Here is a 17756-nt window from a genome sequence, read left to right on the forward strand (position 1 = left end):
TGAGTGATCTGCCCAGGGTCACAGAGTGCGGAGCCGACGCCGACCTTTAAAACACTGAATATAACCCGGGACAGTCCCCAGTTTACCGGGAATGTCCCTGCAAAAAGGAGACAGTTCGCAACTATCCGGTACAAATGGCCTAGGTGGTGTTGCACATGTTGGAAAATAAAGTCAAATTTATTGACTTAATCAATGCTTGTTGCTGAGGTTGTAAGGTTCCTAGAAAGGCACTGAGCAGTTCTTCTAATACTGCACTGCTTTACAAGGCTGTTTGATAAATAAAAGGCCTTAGGTGTATTCCTATAAAACAAAAAGAAACAGCTACGTACTGTACAAAACATACAGCATGCTTGAAGCAGTACGATGCACCTGAAGCGTGATGCGTTGAAAACGCTGCAAACACAGCATATGTTTCGATACAAGTACGCAGAGGCATTAAACTGATAGTTGAGAGCCAGAGCAGTACATACCTCGTGATTTTTAAACACATTTCTGAGATAGCCTTCCACTTCTCACATGAACTTGGCTTTAGGGAAGAAAGACATGATTTCGATTTGGGTTCCTTATTATTAATTATGTCGGACGTGATTGTAGATCCACTCTGTTAGAACTGGCTATTTCTGGTAGGCTAAGGCCGACGCCAAAGCCAGGCAGAAACCACCATTCTAGTCAGGGCAAGGAAGTCACACGCCAAGATAACCACTGCTCACCCCCTTGGTAGCTTGGCTCAAGCAGTAAGGCTAAACTCGGAGGCAATGTGTAAAGCATTTGCGCCAGCGCACAACAGCAACAACATACTAGGCACACCACAAAAGAGACTCCACACAAGGTTATTATAAAAATAACTTTTGTATTGTAAAAACACATCAGATAAAATCACACATATACATGGTGCCAACTGGCACGGGCAATATTCACAGGGATTATGTACATAAGACAGGGCCACATGGGCGCCTGTCAGAATCAGATATAGTACTTCTAGATAAAATGTAGAATATAAAATCACTTCTAGAATAAAGAATAAATGTAACATAAAATAATAATCAAAGATAACAACCAGTAACCACTGGTAACAGGAACCAGGACCTTACTAGGACCACCTGTACTAAAAATAGAAGAACCACCTAAGTATCACACAGCATTTAGGGGTCTAAGAAAGAATACAATACTCATGATGTAATAAACCTACATTCAGAGGAGTAGAAAAGACAACCACCTAAGTATCACTCAGCATTTAGGGGTCTAGGAAAAGAACACCTTACCCATGATGCAATAACCTACATTCAGAGGAGTAATAAAGACAACCACCTAAGAATAAACACATTTAGGGGTATACACCAGAACACCTTACCCATGATGCATGAACACATTCAGAGGAGTAATAAAGAGAAACACATGATGCCATAAACATTCAGAGGTGTTAAGAATAGAGCACATGATGCAATAAAATACATTCAGGGGTGCAGCGCAAGAAGACACATGATGACTAACCATTCAGAGGTGCAGCGCATGGAAAGGAAGACACATAATGCATAAACATTCAGAGGTGCCATAACATAAGTCAATAGCGCAAAAACACACATTAGCAATAACTATAAAAAAAGCATAGAAATCACATTGCGCCAACACTACATAAGCCACTACCTGTGGCAGTCCCTAGGCCAACTGGCCTTGTGGGGCAAAGATGCCCTGTGTCCAATGTCAGGGCACGCTGCCATGCAGCGCCAGTCCAAGAGTACAAAAAGCCTAAACGTGGCAGCTGCCCACAAAGTGCTGGGCAACTGGAGAATCAACAAAACTGCGCCAGCTGAGCCACACAGGCTGTCACCAACACTGTGGCCAACCGTTGGAGCTCTCAGGCTCTAAAAACAAGGGTGCCCCATGAGCCTCACCGGACTCTAACCCTCACACTCTGAGGCAGGAGGGGGCGGGCACCGGCAATATGCCCCGAGGCCCCCTCTATCTAATGTGGCCCTCTATGGAGACAAACAGGCTCTCAAACAAATTAGGGCCCCTCTGAGCCTTTCTGGGCTCATACATGTTGGGGCGACCCACTGCCAGCTGGGGCCGCCCTTGAAGCTCTCGTGGCCCCCCCACGAACAAGGAGCGCGAGCTTGCGCTTCTGGAGGGGCCGACACCGACGTGTCCCGGCGCCCCTCCTCTCTTCTGCCCCACTTCACAAAATGCCCCCAGATGCTGGAGCGGCCCGCTGCCAAGTGGGGCCGCTCTTCGCTTTAACTGTGCCTTCAGCAGGCACTCACAGTGGCCCACACGGAGCCCCCCAGCCCTTCGACTCACCGGGCTCTCCTGTGCGGGGCTCCTCCGGGCGGCGGCTTCTTCTTCTGTGCAGCGCGGGGCTCCTCTTCCACCACGGAGCCCCGCCTGCAAGCTCAGCTGCTCTCTGCCTTTGCGTCGGGGCTCTCCACTTCTCCGGTCTCCCTCTCAATCACGGGAGACCGGCAACATCATCCAGTTCACCAGCAGGGCTCTCCCCAAGACACGGGAGTCCTGCTTACACCGGCGCCGCCATGCTCCTTCATCGCCTCACTTCCGCCCCATGGCAGGCCCCGCCTTCGTCATGGCCGGGCCTGCCTGACTTCCGGTTTCGAGGGCCGCCAATGACAGCGCGGCCCTCAGTGGGGAGGCGGGCGCAGCGCCTCGGATCGCCGGGCCGGTGGCGGTGATTCCACGAAGGTAATGCCGGGTGGGCTCCGGCTTCAAATAGAAATGGGCAAATAAGCGGCAAGTCCGCGGAAGCGCTCTTAAGCGCTATAATCCAAATACAGCGCGTTCCATGCGCTACAGCAATATGAAGCGCTCATACGCGCTAGAGACAACATCCAGCACTCCCCCAGCGCTACAAGGACCAAGAAGGGTTTAAAAATAAAGCGCTCCCAGGCGCACTCAGCAGCAAAGTCCTCCAGGCACTTCCAGGCTAGAATAAGCCTTGGCAAAAGCAAGCCAAAAGTCCCCAGTAGTCTGCAGCAGGGGACCACAGGCAAAGGGTCCCCCAGGGAAAGTCCATCAGGTGTCCAGGAGCTGGGCAGGGCCCAGGGATTCCCCTGAGCCCCAGCAGCAGCATGCCCCTGGCAGATTCAAGTTGAAAACAAGAACATTTTGGAAGGGGACACAGCCCCTTCTTATACACAGAAAAGCCTTAGAAGTCCTTTTAAGCAGGCAGTGTCAGAACCAGCCAGAACTGGTTACAGGGAAGTCCCTTCAGTATCAGGGACAGAGGTGCCAGTCGCCCAGCGGGAGGTGGAGCCAGCTTTGTAGTCAGGAAGGCACAGCCCTTCACTATCAGGTGCCATCTCCTCCCACTTCCCTGGCAGCAGATGCTGCCTTTCATCCATGGGCTGACTTCAGACAACATCCTGGGCTCTCTAGCCCCTGTCGTCCTCAAACCAGACAGTCAATCCACAAGCAGGCCCAGGCACTCTGGGCCAGGCTCACCAGCCAATCACACGCTAGCACCAACTTACACAAATATGCCAACTTTCAAAAGTAGTACTTCTAAACTAGACACAGTCATGCCGCATACATCATTTTGCAGCATTCACTCTCACGAGTTCATACATACCAAACTCGCCCCTGCACTCCCCACACATCAGGAACTACCATGGGCATACATATTCCCCATTGATTCCTATGGGAGGGCAGGTCACTCACCACACATTCACAGAGAGCTCAAGCACTTTACACTGTACCACAGTGAAAAAGTGCGCAAAGGCCTAAAATCACCAACACCAGGTTCCATAAACAGGCTAGAAAAAAGCAAAAAGCCTAGGGGTGAACCTGCCCAACGGGCCGGGTCCAACACACTACTTCATATATGGAACACATCCATTGTAACTGGCACGTTCCCAGATTGCTGGAAACATGCCACACGTCTCCCGCTAAAAAAAAAAGCCTAGTGGTGCCTCCGACGACTTGAGCAACCTCCGTCCCATCTCCCTGCTGGCTGCCCCTGGAAAAATGCTCGAAAAACTGATTCAGCACCAACTGAACAGTTTTATCGAGAAAAACTGAACCTTACACGAAACACAATCAGGTTTCAGGACTGGGTTTAGCACCGAAACGGCCCTCATTGAGGTTGCCGAGTCGATTAGATGGTCGTTAGACTCAGGGGCATCAGCTATGCTGGTGCTCCTGGATCTATCGGCCAAATTCGATACGGTGGACCACGTAAGACTAATGGCAAGGATGCAGGACACGGTCCTAGAGGACAAGGCACTATTTAGGCTTCAATCCTATCTAACAGATCGCTCTCAAAGTCGCATTGGGTGCCTTCTCCTCCAAACCAAAACGCCTGTGGTGTGGCGTCTCTCAGGGGTCGGCACTCAGCCCGCTCCTTTTTAATGTCTATCTAGCCCCTCTTTTCACCCTGATCGCCAAATGGGGGGTCAAGGCAATCTCATATGCCGACGATACACAACTAGTTTTCCCCTATGTTGAAGTATCAGAGACAGCTTTTAGCCAAATAAGGGGCTGCCTTCAAGACGTGGCCAAGTGGATGAATACCAACAAACTTAAGTTGAATGCATCCAAAACGGAGGTTTTATTTTTTGGGAAAAATACGCATCCTCCATCAGACTTATGGTGGCCCTCCGAAATGGGTCCTGCCCCAGTCCCTGGAACCAATGCGAAGAATTTGGGAGTAAGATGGGACGTGAATCTCTCTTTCTCCTCGCACGTTCAGCAGGTTACTACTGGATGTTTTCACAAACTCAGGAACCTTCGGAAATGTCTGTCTCTTCTACCTGCTGAATACCGCAAAATGGTGGTACATGCGACAATCACGTCCAGACTGGATTATGCAAACGGCCTTTACTTTGGCCTGCCCAAATATTTGGTGCAGCGCTTACAGATCGTGCAGAATGCGGCTGCGATATTAATAAAACCAATTCCTTTCAGACATCATATCTCTCCGCATCTGCGCGAACTGCACTGGCTTCCAGTAGCAAGCAGAGTTAAATTCAAAGTTCTTACCTTAGCGTTTAGAGCATTGAAAAGGTACGTGCCCTACCTACTTAAAACTCAGACTCCCCCGCTACCATCAGGAGAGACATTTACGCTCTAATTCTCGGCTTCAGCTAACTATTCCACGAGTTAGGAAGACCAGACTTGGGGGCAGATCTTTCTCCGCTGGCAAGGCGAAACTTTGGAACGCCCTGCCTCTGGCCATTCAATCGGACTCGACAGAAGCAAGCTTCAAGAAGCTCCTAAAGACCTGGCTTTTTGTGCAATAAACTTGAACCACTTAAACCATCTCACCTAGCTTCCTCCCAGCTAAAAGCACTCTTAGCGGCGGGACACCTCCTTGAGAGGTAGCTGTTCGCGCTCTACAAGCATCTGTATTATTATTATTATTATCATTGAGACAAACGGGGATTAATGGCGACCCTAGAAGCATGCAATGCTAAGAAATGCGTTAACGCTAAAGAAATGCCCACACGGTACCTGACCTGGAGTAAAATGACCCATAAAATTGAAGTTAAAAAGGAAACCGTGGACGGAAACGTGTGATTAAACATCCCTGCTCTACGGCAGTCTAGTCTATGGAAAATAAGGTCCGCCCATCGTGTGCTAAGAGACAGAAGCAGCAGATGCCAGATTTTACCGAGCGCGTTCGTGTTACACACGAGCAGCCTTTTCAATGTTTTTACATTAATTTATGCACTGCTGTTTGCGCATGCTCGGAACTGCTGTTCCTTAGCATTTGAACCCATGACAATGCCTGCGTTTCATTATATTTTTTACACTGTTCACATCAAAATGAGACACCACAGAAGTGCTTTATATTGTTATTGATTTATGAGGCTTGAATTATAACGTTGCCAACTGGCTGCTTTTTTTTTACCTACATTACCACCAGGGTCGGATTGGGATTGAAAATCGGCCCGGGCACACAAAAACAAGTCTGGAACAGAGCAACAGGTCGTTACGGGATTCGGGGGCGTGTTTGCGTGCTCTCCCCTTCCCATTGGCTGGAAGGTAAAATTCCAGCCAATGGGAAGAGGAGAGGGCGGGACTTAAAAAAGACCCAGAAACGCCCCCGAATCGCGTTCTGACTGGGAAAGACTGATTGACAACAATGTCTTCCAATGGCTAGCCTCCATTTATGGAGCTAGCCAATGGAAGAAGGGGCGGATTCAAGTCCCCCATACTGTAAACAAAAGTTTTCGCCTGGGCGGAGCACTGCTTCGCAGTGCTACGGCCAGGTCGAAACCTAAAAAAAACAGGGCACACTTTCAGCCTAAGAGAGGCCTCAGCAGGGTCAGAGCTCCGTGCACTGGGGTCTAACGAGACACGAAAGATTCGGCAGAGCGGCCAACGAGACCATGGCTGCGTCGGCAGAGAGGCCAAGCAGGCTGCTTATAACGAGGGGGTGTTTAGAGAGAAGTGGACCCCTGCGTTGGGAGCTGGGCTGAGACTCCCGGTTCTATCCCGACACAAGCTGACCCATCGTGATGACTAGAGGCCCCCTGGAGTCACCCCGCGTATCTGCCCAAATCGCCCTCAGACACTCACCAGTCTCCGGCTCATGTGCTCTGTGCCAAGCACAATTCACGGAACAGAGGGAGGCGCGATGAGGGTCTATGCAGAGAACGGATAGGGGTGCAGGAGTCTTACTGTGACAGACTGCACAGCAACACCATTACCATTAAATGGTCGGGAAAGAATGACATCGTGCACATGGACAGACGGCACAGAGCAGTCCACGTCAGGGCACTGAGCCCTACCCTGCAGCGTCCACTGCACCCGTTCATCAAACCAAATTAGGACATGACTGCATCAAGGGTTCGGCACCGCTGCACACCTTTATAAAACAAAGTTCTCAGGAACCTTCAAGATTTGAAAAGGTTATTTACGAGGTCGATGGTGGGTATACACAGTACATTTTCTGTATATAAAAATGAACTACAAGCAATTGAGTACCAAAAGGTGTCATGGGCCATGATGGAAGCAGGGAAAATGCCCCCCCCCCCACACCCCGTCCCCTGATTTAGTACTAGTAAAACCAGCATAACTTGGGTGCAGTAGACCCCTCAACCACCTGGCCCGCTGTGCCACTGCACTTGTTGCACCATAATAACTATGCAATTGAATACTCATTTCACACAAACACCGCCAACGTGCATTTCAAGCAAAGGTGCCGCACTGCCAGGTTTGTTGAGGACAGAACCATCTGCATTTAGATCTCGGGAGACGGGGATAGTCAGCTCTCTCTTTCAAACCATGCCACCCCCTCTTTTAAAGTTAAGGGCAGTCTGCATCCAGGTTTAAAGAACTACCAATCAAACGCCTCTTACACTATTCTGCAACAGACCTTCCTTTGCCAGCCAGGGGCAGAGCAGGTATGCAGCTCAGTCAGTCAAAAGTGCGCGGCAAGCGATAAACTACAGGTTACAGGTTCGAATCCGGGTAGAACGGTATGGTATGGTAAAAAGTTTTATACCGCGGTCGGACACCGTACAGTTTCATGGCGCTCATGACAACTGGGGGGAGGCAGGGACGTGTGTTTTACTCAACAGCAGACTGAAAAAGATAAGTTTTTAACAGTTTACGAAAAGAGCCATAGGTGGAGCAGTGACGGATGGCAGGCGGGAAAGTATTCCAGATTTTGGGGGCGCAGAAAGAAAAACAGGAGCCGCCATGTTTTTTCCGTTTGGTTTTTGGAATGACTAGCAAATTGTGGCCAGAGGAGCGGAGGTTTCTAGAAGGGACATAACATTTCAATTTAGAAGAGAGAAAAATAGGAGCAAGATCAGCTAGGGCTTTAAAAATCGTGCAGCCCAGTTTGAAAATGCAACGCTTGGCTACAGGGAGCCAATGAAGGCTCCGCAGTAGCGGCGAGACATGTTGATGTCGGGGTTGGTGATAGATCAGGCGAGTAGCCTGATTTTGCACAAGTTGCAACTTGTGAAGGAGGTATGCAGGAATACCGGCATACAAGGTGTTGGCGTAGTCAATTCTTGACGTGACCAGGGTCATGATGACAAGGATCAGTGCGTCTCTGGTAAGAAATCTACAGATTTTTCGTATCCTGCGTAGTTGGTAAAAGCAGGATGACGTCACCGTACTGATCTGGGGCCCCATGGATAAGTCACTAGAGATGACCACGCCAAGACTCTTCACTGAGTGGACAGGACAGGTGGGGGCCCTAGTGAGGGAGGCCAAAAGCTGTCATTCCATGGATTGGCTGCTCCTCCCACCTAAAGAAGCTCAGTCTTAGTGGGATTTAATTTAAGTTGACTATGGTACATCCACTCAGAGATCTTAAGCATGGTGGATTGAAAGGTAGTACATGAGGAAAGGGAGGTATCAGTGGGAAAAATTAACTGCAAATCATCCGCGTAGTTGAAGATGGTAGCAGCGGACTTGCGAAGGGAAAAAAATCAGAGGTTGCATGTATAGATTAAATAATAAAGGCGATAAAGGGGAGCCCTGAGGGACACCGCAGGACAAGGGAGAGTAGGAAGCCGAAAAGGTAGACAAATGCACTGCCTGAGAGCGATTATCCAGAAAAGACCTGACCCACTCAAGAGCCATGCCCTGAATACCGGCGTTCCTGACAAGGTCGATCAGTATTGCGTGATCGACCGTGTCAAAAGCCGCCGATAGATCCAAAAGGACCAGGGCTTGAGGGATGTTATTACCGGCGCCCTTCCCGAGGGTGTCCATGACAGCCACAATAACCGCCTCGGTGGAATGGAGGGGGCGGAATCCGGCTTGTTGGGCCTCCAGGAAAGATGAAGTCTCGATGAAGGCGCTCAGGCACCGGGTGACATAAGTCTCTAGAATTTTTGCCAGATAGGGGAGAAGGGAAATGGGTCTATAATTACTTAAGACCGTGGGGTCGGCATTGATCTTTTTTAGGATTGGTGTCACCACTGCCTGTTTAAAGGAATCCGGAACCACACCTGATGCCAGAGAGTTGTTGAGTAAGGTCAGGGGAGGATCAGGGCAGGCCAAGAAAATGTCCCTAAGAACCTGGGGAGGACAGCAGTCGATAGGGGAGCCAGAGCTCACTTTGTGCAGGAGTGAACAGAACTCAGGAAGGGAGATCGGAGGAAAAGCATCCAAGCGGCAAGGGTTTCTAGGAGGCAAGGGAGGGGGGTGAGGGGATGAGGGCAAAGGAATGTTGTTCTTAATATTGATAATTTTATCAGTAAAGAAAACATTAAGTGAGTCACACAAGGACTGGGAAGGTTGAGGTTGATGGGTGACTCGATCTGGAAGGGAGAGCTCATTCACAATGGAAAAAATATCCTTTGTCTTAGAGGCGGACTCCATGATTTTTTGAGAAAAGTAGATAGTTTTGGCCGATATAAAAAATCCATTCTAGGTTTTCAGACGGTCCACAAAATCAGTTTTCATCTGAAGGTCATAATTACGCCTCCAGCGGCGCTCCGCCTGACTTAAAGCCAGTTTATCTGCCTTCAGTTGGTCCGTGAACCAACACTGGGCGTCATGAGGGCGCCTGGTTTTTTATATTTTTTAAAGGGGCGATGGAATTGCAAGCAGATAATAGCCATTAATCAAGGAGGGAAGCCTGGTGAGACGTCGATGTAGGAGGGATTGAAGAGAACAAAATGGAATGAAGTTCCACTAGATTGGCTTTCTTCCAGTTCCGAGCATGGAAGTTGGTCGAAGGGGGAGGATGGTTAGAAGTGAACAAGTTAATAACAAAAGAAATAAAGTAGTGGTCTGACCAAGAGCATGGGGTCACAATGGGAGAGGAGATATCTAGATTGGTTGTCCACACCTGATCTAAGATGTGGCCTTTGCAATGGTTAGGATTGGTGATATGTTGATAATAGTTCAGGCCTGATAAAAAGGTCAGAGAATTCCACCGAGAGGTGGCTTTCTCGGGGATCAGAGGGCCAATAGTTAAGATCACCAATAATCATGACCTTGGCATTGTTGATAGTCAACTGAGAAATATAATCAGCAAACTGACGGGGAAAGGAGGGCATGGGATTAGGGGGTCGGTAAATCAGAACAACAACAAAAGAAAGCCTAGGAGTCGTAAATTTAACAGTGAGACATTCAGTCCTAGGAATCGCTGCACAGGCTAAGGTAGTAAAGACATACTGGGAGCGGATAATAGCAGCCACCCCCCCACTGACTTGCCCCGCTAAACGATTAGCTTGCAGGATATAATAGCCGGCAGGGATGGCAGCAAGGATATCGGGGACAGAATCCTCAGTCAGCCAAGTCTCTGACAGAAGAAGGATATCTACAGAGCCATCGTCCAAAAGTTGGAAAATTTCCAACTGGTGTTTCCCCAGTGACCGCGTATTAAGATATACCACGGACAGTGGTGTAACCTCCAGCGATGGCGGGTGGAAATGGGGGGATGTCGACACAGGGCAGGGAGGCGAAGTGACAGGGTTGAGGGCGAGTGGAGAGATTAGGAGACCACAGTCCGACGCAGCCTGTTTGGCAAGGGCTGGTAAGGAGAAAGCGCCACGAAGCAGCAAGAGATCCGAGGAGGTGTAGGTAATAAAATGGGCATAATGAGCGGCCGCGATCGGCCGCGGACGGGCGCAGACGGGCTTGACTTGCGCGCGACTTCGGCGTGAAGTCGGCGCTCCCGCTGCGCTCGTCCGCTGCGCTTCCGCCATGTGACCATAATATACCCAGAGTGAATTGAGCCGCTAGACCGCTGACCTGCGCGCTGGAGAGGCAGGGCGGAAGTAGGGAGAAGGGCAGGAAGTGGTGCTCAGTGCTGCGACCCTCCGCACAAATGGCACAATGCCGGGGCGGAACGGGGTCTAGGGCGAAGAATGAGAGTGCAACAACCCCGAGCCCAGTGCCCAATAAAATGCTGTAAGCAAATGCAGGTAAGCGCCGAAATAACAATATTTAAAATAAGCTTGTAATCAGCTCTAAAGTATTAAAAAGTCAGCAGCAGCGCAATCTCACGCCCGCAGCCTCAATCGCCGCGTTAGTCTAAGGTGGCTGGCGTGCTAGATTGCTAGATATAGAAACTGGAAAGCAGCCGCTAGACCGTTGACCTGCGCGCTGGAGAGGCAGGGCGGAAGTAGGGAGAAGGGCAGGAAGTGGTGCTCAGTGCTGCGACCCTCTGCACAAACGGCACAATGCCGGGGTGGAACGGGGTCTAGAGCGAAGAATTCGCTCATCCTTCTTAGGATGTAGAAAGTAAATTAGAAGAAATTAAATAAGTGCCTAAAACGGCATGAGTGTTGTGTTAAACAATGTATTAATATTGTAGCAGCTGCGTCACAACTAACTAGATAAGAGTTATAACGAGAATGTACATCTGCTCCTGTGTTCACTTGCCTACGAGCAAAGTAATTTAATTTACAGCAAATCGTAGCACAGCAGATAATTCCAATCTCACACCACATTGTAGTCAAAATTAGTTAGGAAAGGAGCACAGGTTGGAAGAGACGATCCATCACCTAAAAGGACACAGATCCCTAGCTAAAACAGTTAAATATCAAAATTGCTGAATTTTTATTGCAGCGCAGTCTATGTATTTGATAGATTGAACTCTTATTTCACCGACATGAGTTGCACAATGCTTGCAGCATCCCAGCTGCGCAGGCTCATAGAAGAGAGGTCCGCAGTGCGTCCGAGAGTACCAGCGCACACAGTTTGACAGCGGACATCGCCCGGGCTTGGAGTTCATTCACGTCCTGCAAGAGTCGGTCGAGCCTGGGCTGCAGCAGGGCGAACAGAGCCTCCTCCTGCCCGGCTCCCAGCCCTCCTGCCCAGGCAGCGGGCGCCTCCTCCCCGGGGGCGCTGCCCCGGCACCCCCGCTCCTCCAGGGCGCTGAGCCTGCCCTGCAGCTCAGCCGTGCGGGCGCTCAGCAGCAGGCAGCCGGCCAGCGCGGTGCCCGAGAGCAGCAGCAGCAGCATCAGGCAGCTGGACAGAGCCCAGAGCCCCCGGAGTACGCCGCTCAGCCTCTCCCCCGGGCGCGGGTCCACCTTCCGCGCCCTCAGCAGCACCTCCTCGGGGACGCTCATGACAGCGGCTCCGCGGGCTCCCGGCCCCTCCGCCCGGACACAGGTGAGCGATGCTGCAAGCTCTAATCTATGACACCTGGCTTTGCAGGCGCATGCAGGGTCCGGTGTGGGCAGTGCGCGCCCCGGGACGGTGTGAAGCGCGCGGCGACCGTTGAGCAGAGAGAGCCGGACTCAGAGCGGAGACCCTCACTCTGAACTGACAGACCGGCGCTGCCCGCATATTTCCTCTCAGCGATCAGACCTGTCCCGATAAGGAAGAGGGCCCGCAGGGCGGTCTGCCAAGGGAGGAGGAGGAGGGGACCCCCTCGGACGCCCATGCATGCTACTCGAGCAACGGGAGCGTCACTCTTGTGCTGAGAGGATTCCCACCCTGCGCAGGAGGAGTGCCCCGGCCGAGCAGGGCTTTCCCACTTGCGTCTTCCTCTTGTGGAAAGAAATCCTTTGAAGGGAACTATTGTCGGCCCGCACCTCTGCTGGGATGGATATTGCGGAGAGAGTGTTTTCAAATTATTTCTTTTTAAAATCCACCTCTGCTGGTCATGGAGTTGGCATTTGAAGACATGACAATGCCTGCGTTTCATTATATTTTTTATACTGTTCACATCAAAATGAGACACCACAGAAATGCTTTAGATTGTTATTTATTTACGAAGCTTGAATTATAATGTTGCCAACTGGCCGCTTTTTTTTTTTACCTACATTACCACCAGGGTCGGACTGGGATTGAAAATCGGCCCGGGCACACAAAAAACAAGTCTGGAACAGAGCAACAGGTCGTTACGGGATTCGGGGGCGTGTTTGTGTGCTCTCCCCTTGCCATTGGCTGGAAGGTAAAATTCCAGCCAATGGGAAGAGGAGAGGGCGGTGCTTTAAAAAAAAACCAGAAACGCCCCCGAATCGCGTTCTGACTGGGAAAGACTGATTGACAACGATGTCTTCCAATGGCTAGCCTCCATTTATGGAGCTAGCCAATGGAAGAAGGGGCGGATTCAAGTCCCCCATACTGTAAACAAAAGTTTTCGCCTGGGCGAAGCACTGCTTCGCAGTGCTACGGCCAGGTCGAATCCTAAAAATGTCAATTGCTTAACATCTAGTAAGATGCGTTGTTTTTTCTTTCGCAGAAATTAAACATCCCATGGTGATGCACAGCCAATGCTCATTAACAGACTTATCTTCTTTCTGCCCACATCCGCTTAAACTAACGACATTGTACAAAATCATAATAAACCAATTATATATCTTTTTTTAAAACACACAACTGCACAGTGACGCCCAGGAATGAACAAGGTTGCCATTCAGTGTAATAATGTTGGCATGACTCGTGTCCAACTAGGATAAACTGCAAAGACACTCTCTTTGGTAAGGCACATCAAAGTACAAAAATAAAAGAAAAAAAATGAACAAGTTGTACAAAAAGATACATTTAGGTTAGAGACTTCCACAAGACGAGAACTACAGATTCAATAAGTGGGTTGTTTTTCACATTTTTCTAAAACAATTCTCAAGCACAGCTAGACTATTAAGGGTTTCATAGGACTTTAACCAATGTTCTGACCCGACACCACAAGTATTTTCAGCAAGCATCCTTACACACGATTTAAAACAGCTTTAGCATTTTTCACATCAAATTATAAAGCAGTACAGTTATCAATGAACACACAAAACAAAACGCTACTGACATAACACTATGTGGCACATGCAAAACAAATCACTCAGCTACAAACCACAAGTCGTAGGACAATGCACTCATGATTCACACGGAAGACAACTCACTACCAAAAAAAGCCCTTTCATTACTCACATAATGCAACTTCCGCTACCATGTATTTAACTTTCAACCACCTGTTGGTGGTATCAGCATTAATCAAACAGATTTAATAAATTCTGACCATTTTTTTATGTGCAATCTCTCAATTAAATTTCAAAACAAGTCTTATTTTTATTCTAGTTATATACTATCATTGAGTGCATTTCTCCGTCAAAATTTAGCCAATGCTTTATCAACCAAGTTCAAAGAGTTGATGCGCAGAATCGAGTTTGGGAGTGTACCCATCCATAGAATTAGAATAGCATCCTTTGCAAGACAAAATTCAAATCAAAACCATAAAGGTTTATTTAAAATGAAGAATCACTACAGAATTGAAAAATAGTTAGGAAGTCAGATTCAATTCAGCATCAATAATGCAGCATAAATCTACTCAGTTCACAAGTCAAATGAGTTTAAATATGAAATAGGTAAGAGGACCAACATTAACTCTGCCTCCGAGGAAAGTGTCAAAATATCGCAGACTGAATACAGAGACAGTCTTAAATGTAGACTGTTCAGATCGAAAAGCAAGAACATTCTGAGTATAACGTCTGACGTAAGGGCTGCTTGTTTGAAAGGCAATGAAAAGTCTGACACACATCCCAGAATGGGCACATTTCATAGGATTCAGACAGTGCATAGAAACGCATATTGGGCATGGTGAGATAGAGCTGAACTAACAAGGATAAATGACATGAATCAATCAACACTGTAGAAAAAGTGCTGCGTAAAAAAAATACTTTCAGAAAACACATTACGAATAATTATTGAACACCCTTTACCCTACAAAGAAGGAAAATTACATTGAACTCTGAAGAAAACACAACACAATAAGCCATTAGATAAGAGCAAATTACAGCTGTGCCCTGGGCAGCAGAAGGCCTTGAAAATGTTTTTTGCACGGCTCATCTCCTGAACACATCTTGCTTCTCTACGAACAAATTACTAAATTTTATTTGCAGCTTCTACAGCACCAAGAAAATTCAATCTAGTTAATTATCTGGAGAAAAAAAAACAGCAGCTTGAAACAAATGTGAAAGCTCATTCATGAAAACTAAAAGCAACACTTTCTTCAGCAGATTTAAAACGGATGTCAGTGCAAGTAGGCTAAGGCCCAGTAATGTTAATTGTTGTCGTAGTTAGGATAACGTAAACACAGCTAAAGAAACATAATTTCTAATTAATACAAAAACACTCACAAACATGCTGTTGGATTAAGATTTGTATTAGCTTTGAATCCAACTACGATTCATCCCGACTGCCACATTTTGTTTTCTTTCAATGTCCAGGCTTGTTATATACTCAAACAGTTCTTCATTTCCATTTCCTGTACCCTACAACTGTCTACACAAAGGGCACATGATTACTGAAGAGAGTCATGTCAAAAAAACCTTGAAAAGTTTCATCGGAACTGCAGCTTTTTATAAACCATCTAATTTCCAAGTTTTTGAAAATGAACCAATTAACACGATTCCAAAAGTTGTTTTGCCTGAGACTCCGTGTGGGCGTCACTGATATTTCTCATCATTTAAAAAAGGGCAGATTAGGCGGAGGCAGCACAAGGGAAAATAAAAACTGGACCAGAAGTCAAACTGAAACTGGGCATGATGTAACAAAAGTAACAAGAGTAACACATCTAGAGTTCCCTTCACATCGAGAACTTCCAGCAGTAACTAACCAACCCAAGTTTATCTATAAACAGTGGCATGTTGGAGCGGAGAAAAATTCGAATTTCAACGAGAGCATCTATGTATCGCTATTCGCTGACCACCACTAGGGTAAACTATATCGAAACTGGGTAATTCTAAACAGAAGTAAAATACATTTTACCCTCACACGATTGTCCGATTTCTGATTGTTACCAACATGAGTGTTTCTCTACATATTCTACACATTGGCACTAGGTTGCTATTGTCAATATACATTTCGCAATGCACGATTAGATTTATAAATATGATCTGGTTCAACATTCATACTGTGTAACTGCTGAGCAATGAGGCATTCCATAAGTGATGCTGTCGCCGTGCCAGTGTGCTGCATTAGTATTTATGTTTATTGATCAAGAAATCTTGCACACAACACGCAGATAGCACCCAAGATACCGTTTGCAGATGGCTGTTAACATACAGAAGTTGTTGTAATGGTATATGTAGTCTAAAGAGTGGAATGCAGACTCAAACCGGACAAGACAAACTAATAATGTATTTATAAAAATTGTAGACAAATACTTTTTTTCAGTTTGGTGTGGTAAACCCATCTAAACAAGAATGCCGTCTTTTATTGTAAATTTTAATTCTAGAGTAGTCCTCAAGAGCCCGCCTTATAATTGAAATCCTGGTCGACTCCATCTGAGCTGAACACTGCTTGCCAGATAGGCTATTCATCATTGTCTACCAACAGCGTTTGGGAAATAAGGTACGAACAATTAACAGCACTTTTCTACTGCTTATACATAAAAATCACCTGGCTTTAAAACACACTGTACTCTAATACAACGATCATTAAACCATGTTTCCTCATGTAAGTAATGAGTGCTTTTCATAATGAGGTTTACTGAGTTACTGAAGGGCACGTAGGTAAGCAGCCATTCATACTCTGAAGCACGCAAAATGTATTTAATTACTTTAATTCAAGTTAAGAGAGATTCAGCATAAGCGAGTGTGCGTGCCAATCTCACATTTTGATTCACGCGTTTAGTTTTGGACCTTCCACAATGCCTCCTATTTGTTTATCCTTTTCACAATAGTAAGCGGCTATTGCAGCACGTGTCCCATACAAATACTTAACAATGATATACCTTACACTGATACCCACGCCCTAATTACGTGCAAATGTAGATAGTTACTAATAGAGTCCCTTACTGTTCACGTTCATTGATTGCTCTCCATCTGGATGGGAACTGTAGAGCGAGCAGACCAACCTCTCGCTCACTACACTTAATCTCCCACGAAATTCACAAGGCGCATCCTATATGCTACAAAACATTGATTGCTCGTAGCATATAGGCTGGAGGTTCCTGTTGTACTATTTTTTTCCTGAGATGGGGGACACCATGCGTATTTACTGGGTGTGGATACACACACCATGATGCTCAGATGGGGTACCCTGCCCATGTCGGGTGTGGTCTCTCTAAACCTGCTGTCAGCTGCATCCCCTCCTGGTTTCATTGCAAAATATTAAGTTTCCTTACTCTCCTTACCTCACTGTCCACTACTTCATGATAGGCCGGTGGAGGGTCGAAGCCTCCGCGCCCGCCGCGACTGCCCTCGCCACTGTCCCCACGAGGGCCGCCGCTATCCATGGGCTCATACCCGCCGTAGTCCAAGCCCGGCCGCTCGTTTGTGAGCAGCGCCACCGCTTCATTGATGTCATTTTTTGCCAAACGCAATGCTTTCCGGATGGCACCAGGGTCAGCGAATCCCATGCACAGCAGGGTCGTGGTATGCTGCTCCTCTTCGCTCTCCATGTCACCCGTGCGCACAATCTCCTGGCCACTCACTGAGCTCCGCACCTGACACTTGCGCTCCTGCGCGCCGCCATCTTCCCGGCCCTCCCACTTCCTCCCACTACCTCCCTTTCGGTGAACAGATCGAAGCCACTGGAGCTGCCAATCTCTTGTCACGTGACCCGACAAAAACTGATGGAGCGCAGGGAGTAACTCGTGATGAGAGACATAGAAGTAGGACACAAAGTAAGCACGTTACCCAAGCAGCCGAGTAGACTATATGTAAAATAACAATGGCGGTGTCTACCATTCTTTTCTGGCGTACACCTCTCGTTGATAAACCTTGGCGGGTTGATGTTTTTATGAATTTAAAAACCTTTCTCTAATTTGTTTCAAAATCTAATGCCATGGTCCACCTAAATTTGGATAAACAAAAATTAAAATGTTTTAACTAGCTGAATATTTTTTTGTAGAAGGTTGAATCAGGTCTGGTAATTTTGGAAAT

General features: G+C 47.6%; 1 protein-coding gene across 3 annotated transcripts in view; it reads right to left on the reverse strand.

Annotated features, from left to right (window-relative positions):
- The window catches only part of USP24 (ubiquitin specific peptidase 24), a 1909144-nt gene extending 1891776 nt beyond the window's left edge, over window positions 1–17368 (reverse strand). For all 3 annotated transcript variants that reach the window (XM_086952711.1, XM_086952716.1, XM_086952707.1), the window contains exon 1: window positions 17006–17368. In XM_086952711.1, the coding sequence (XP_086808837.1) occupies window positions 17006–17272 (267 nt within the window). In that variant the 5' untranslated portion in view covers window positions 17273–17368. The remainder of the gene's footprint in view (window positions 1–17005) is intronic.
- Window positions 17369–17756: the final 388 nt, after the last annotated feature.

The sequence above is a fragment of the Lissotriton vulgaris genome, chromosome 1_1 (assembly GCF_964263255.1).
Source record: "Lissotriton vulgaris chromosome 1_1, aLisVul1.2, whole genome shotgun sequence".
Taxonomy (NCBI): Eukaryota; Metazoa; Chordata; class Amphibia; order Caudata; family Salamandridae; genus Lissotriton; species Lissotriton vulgaris.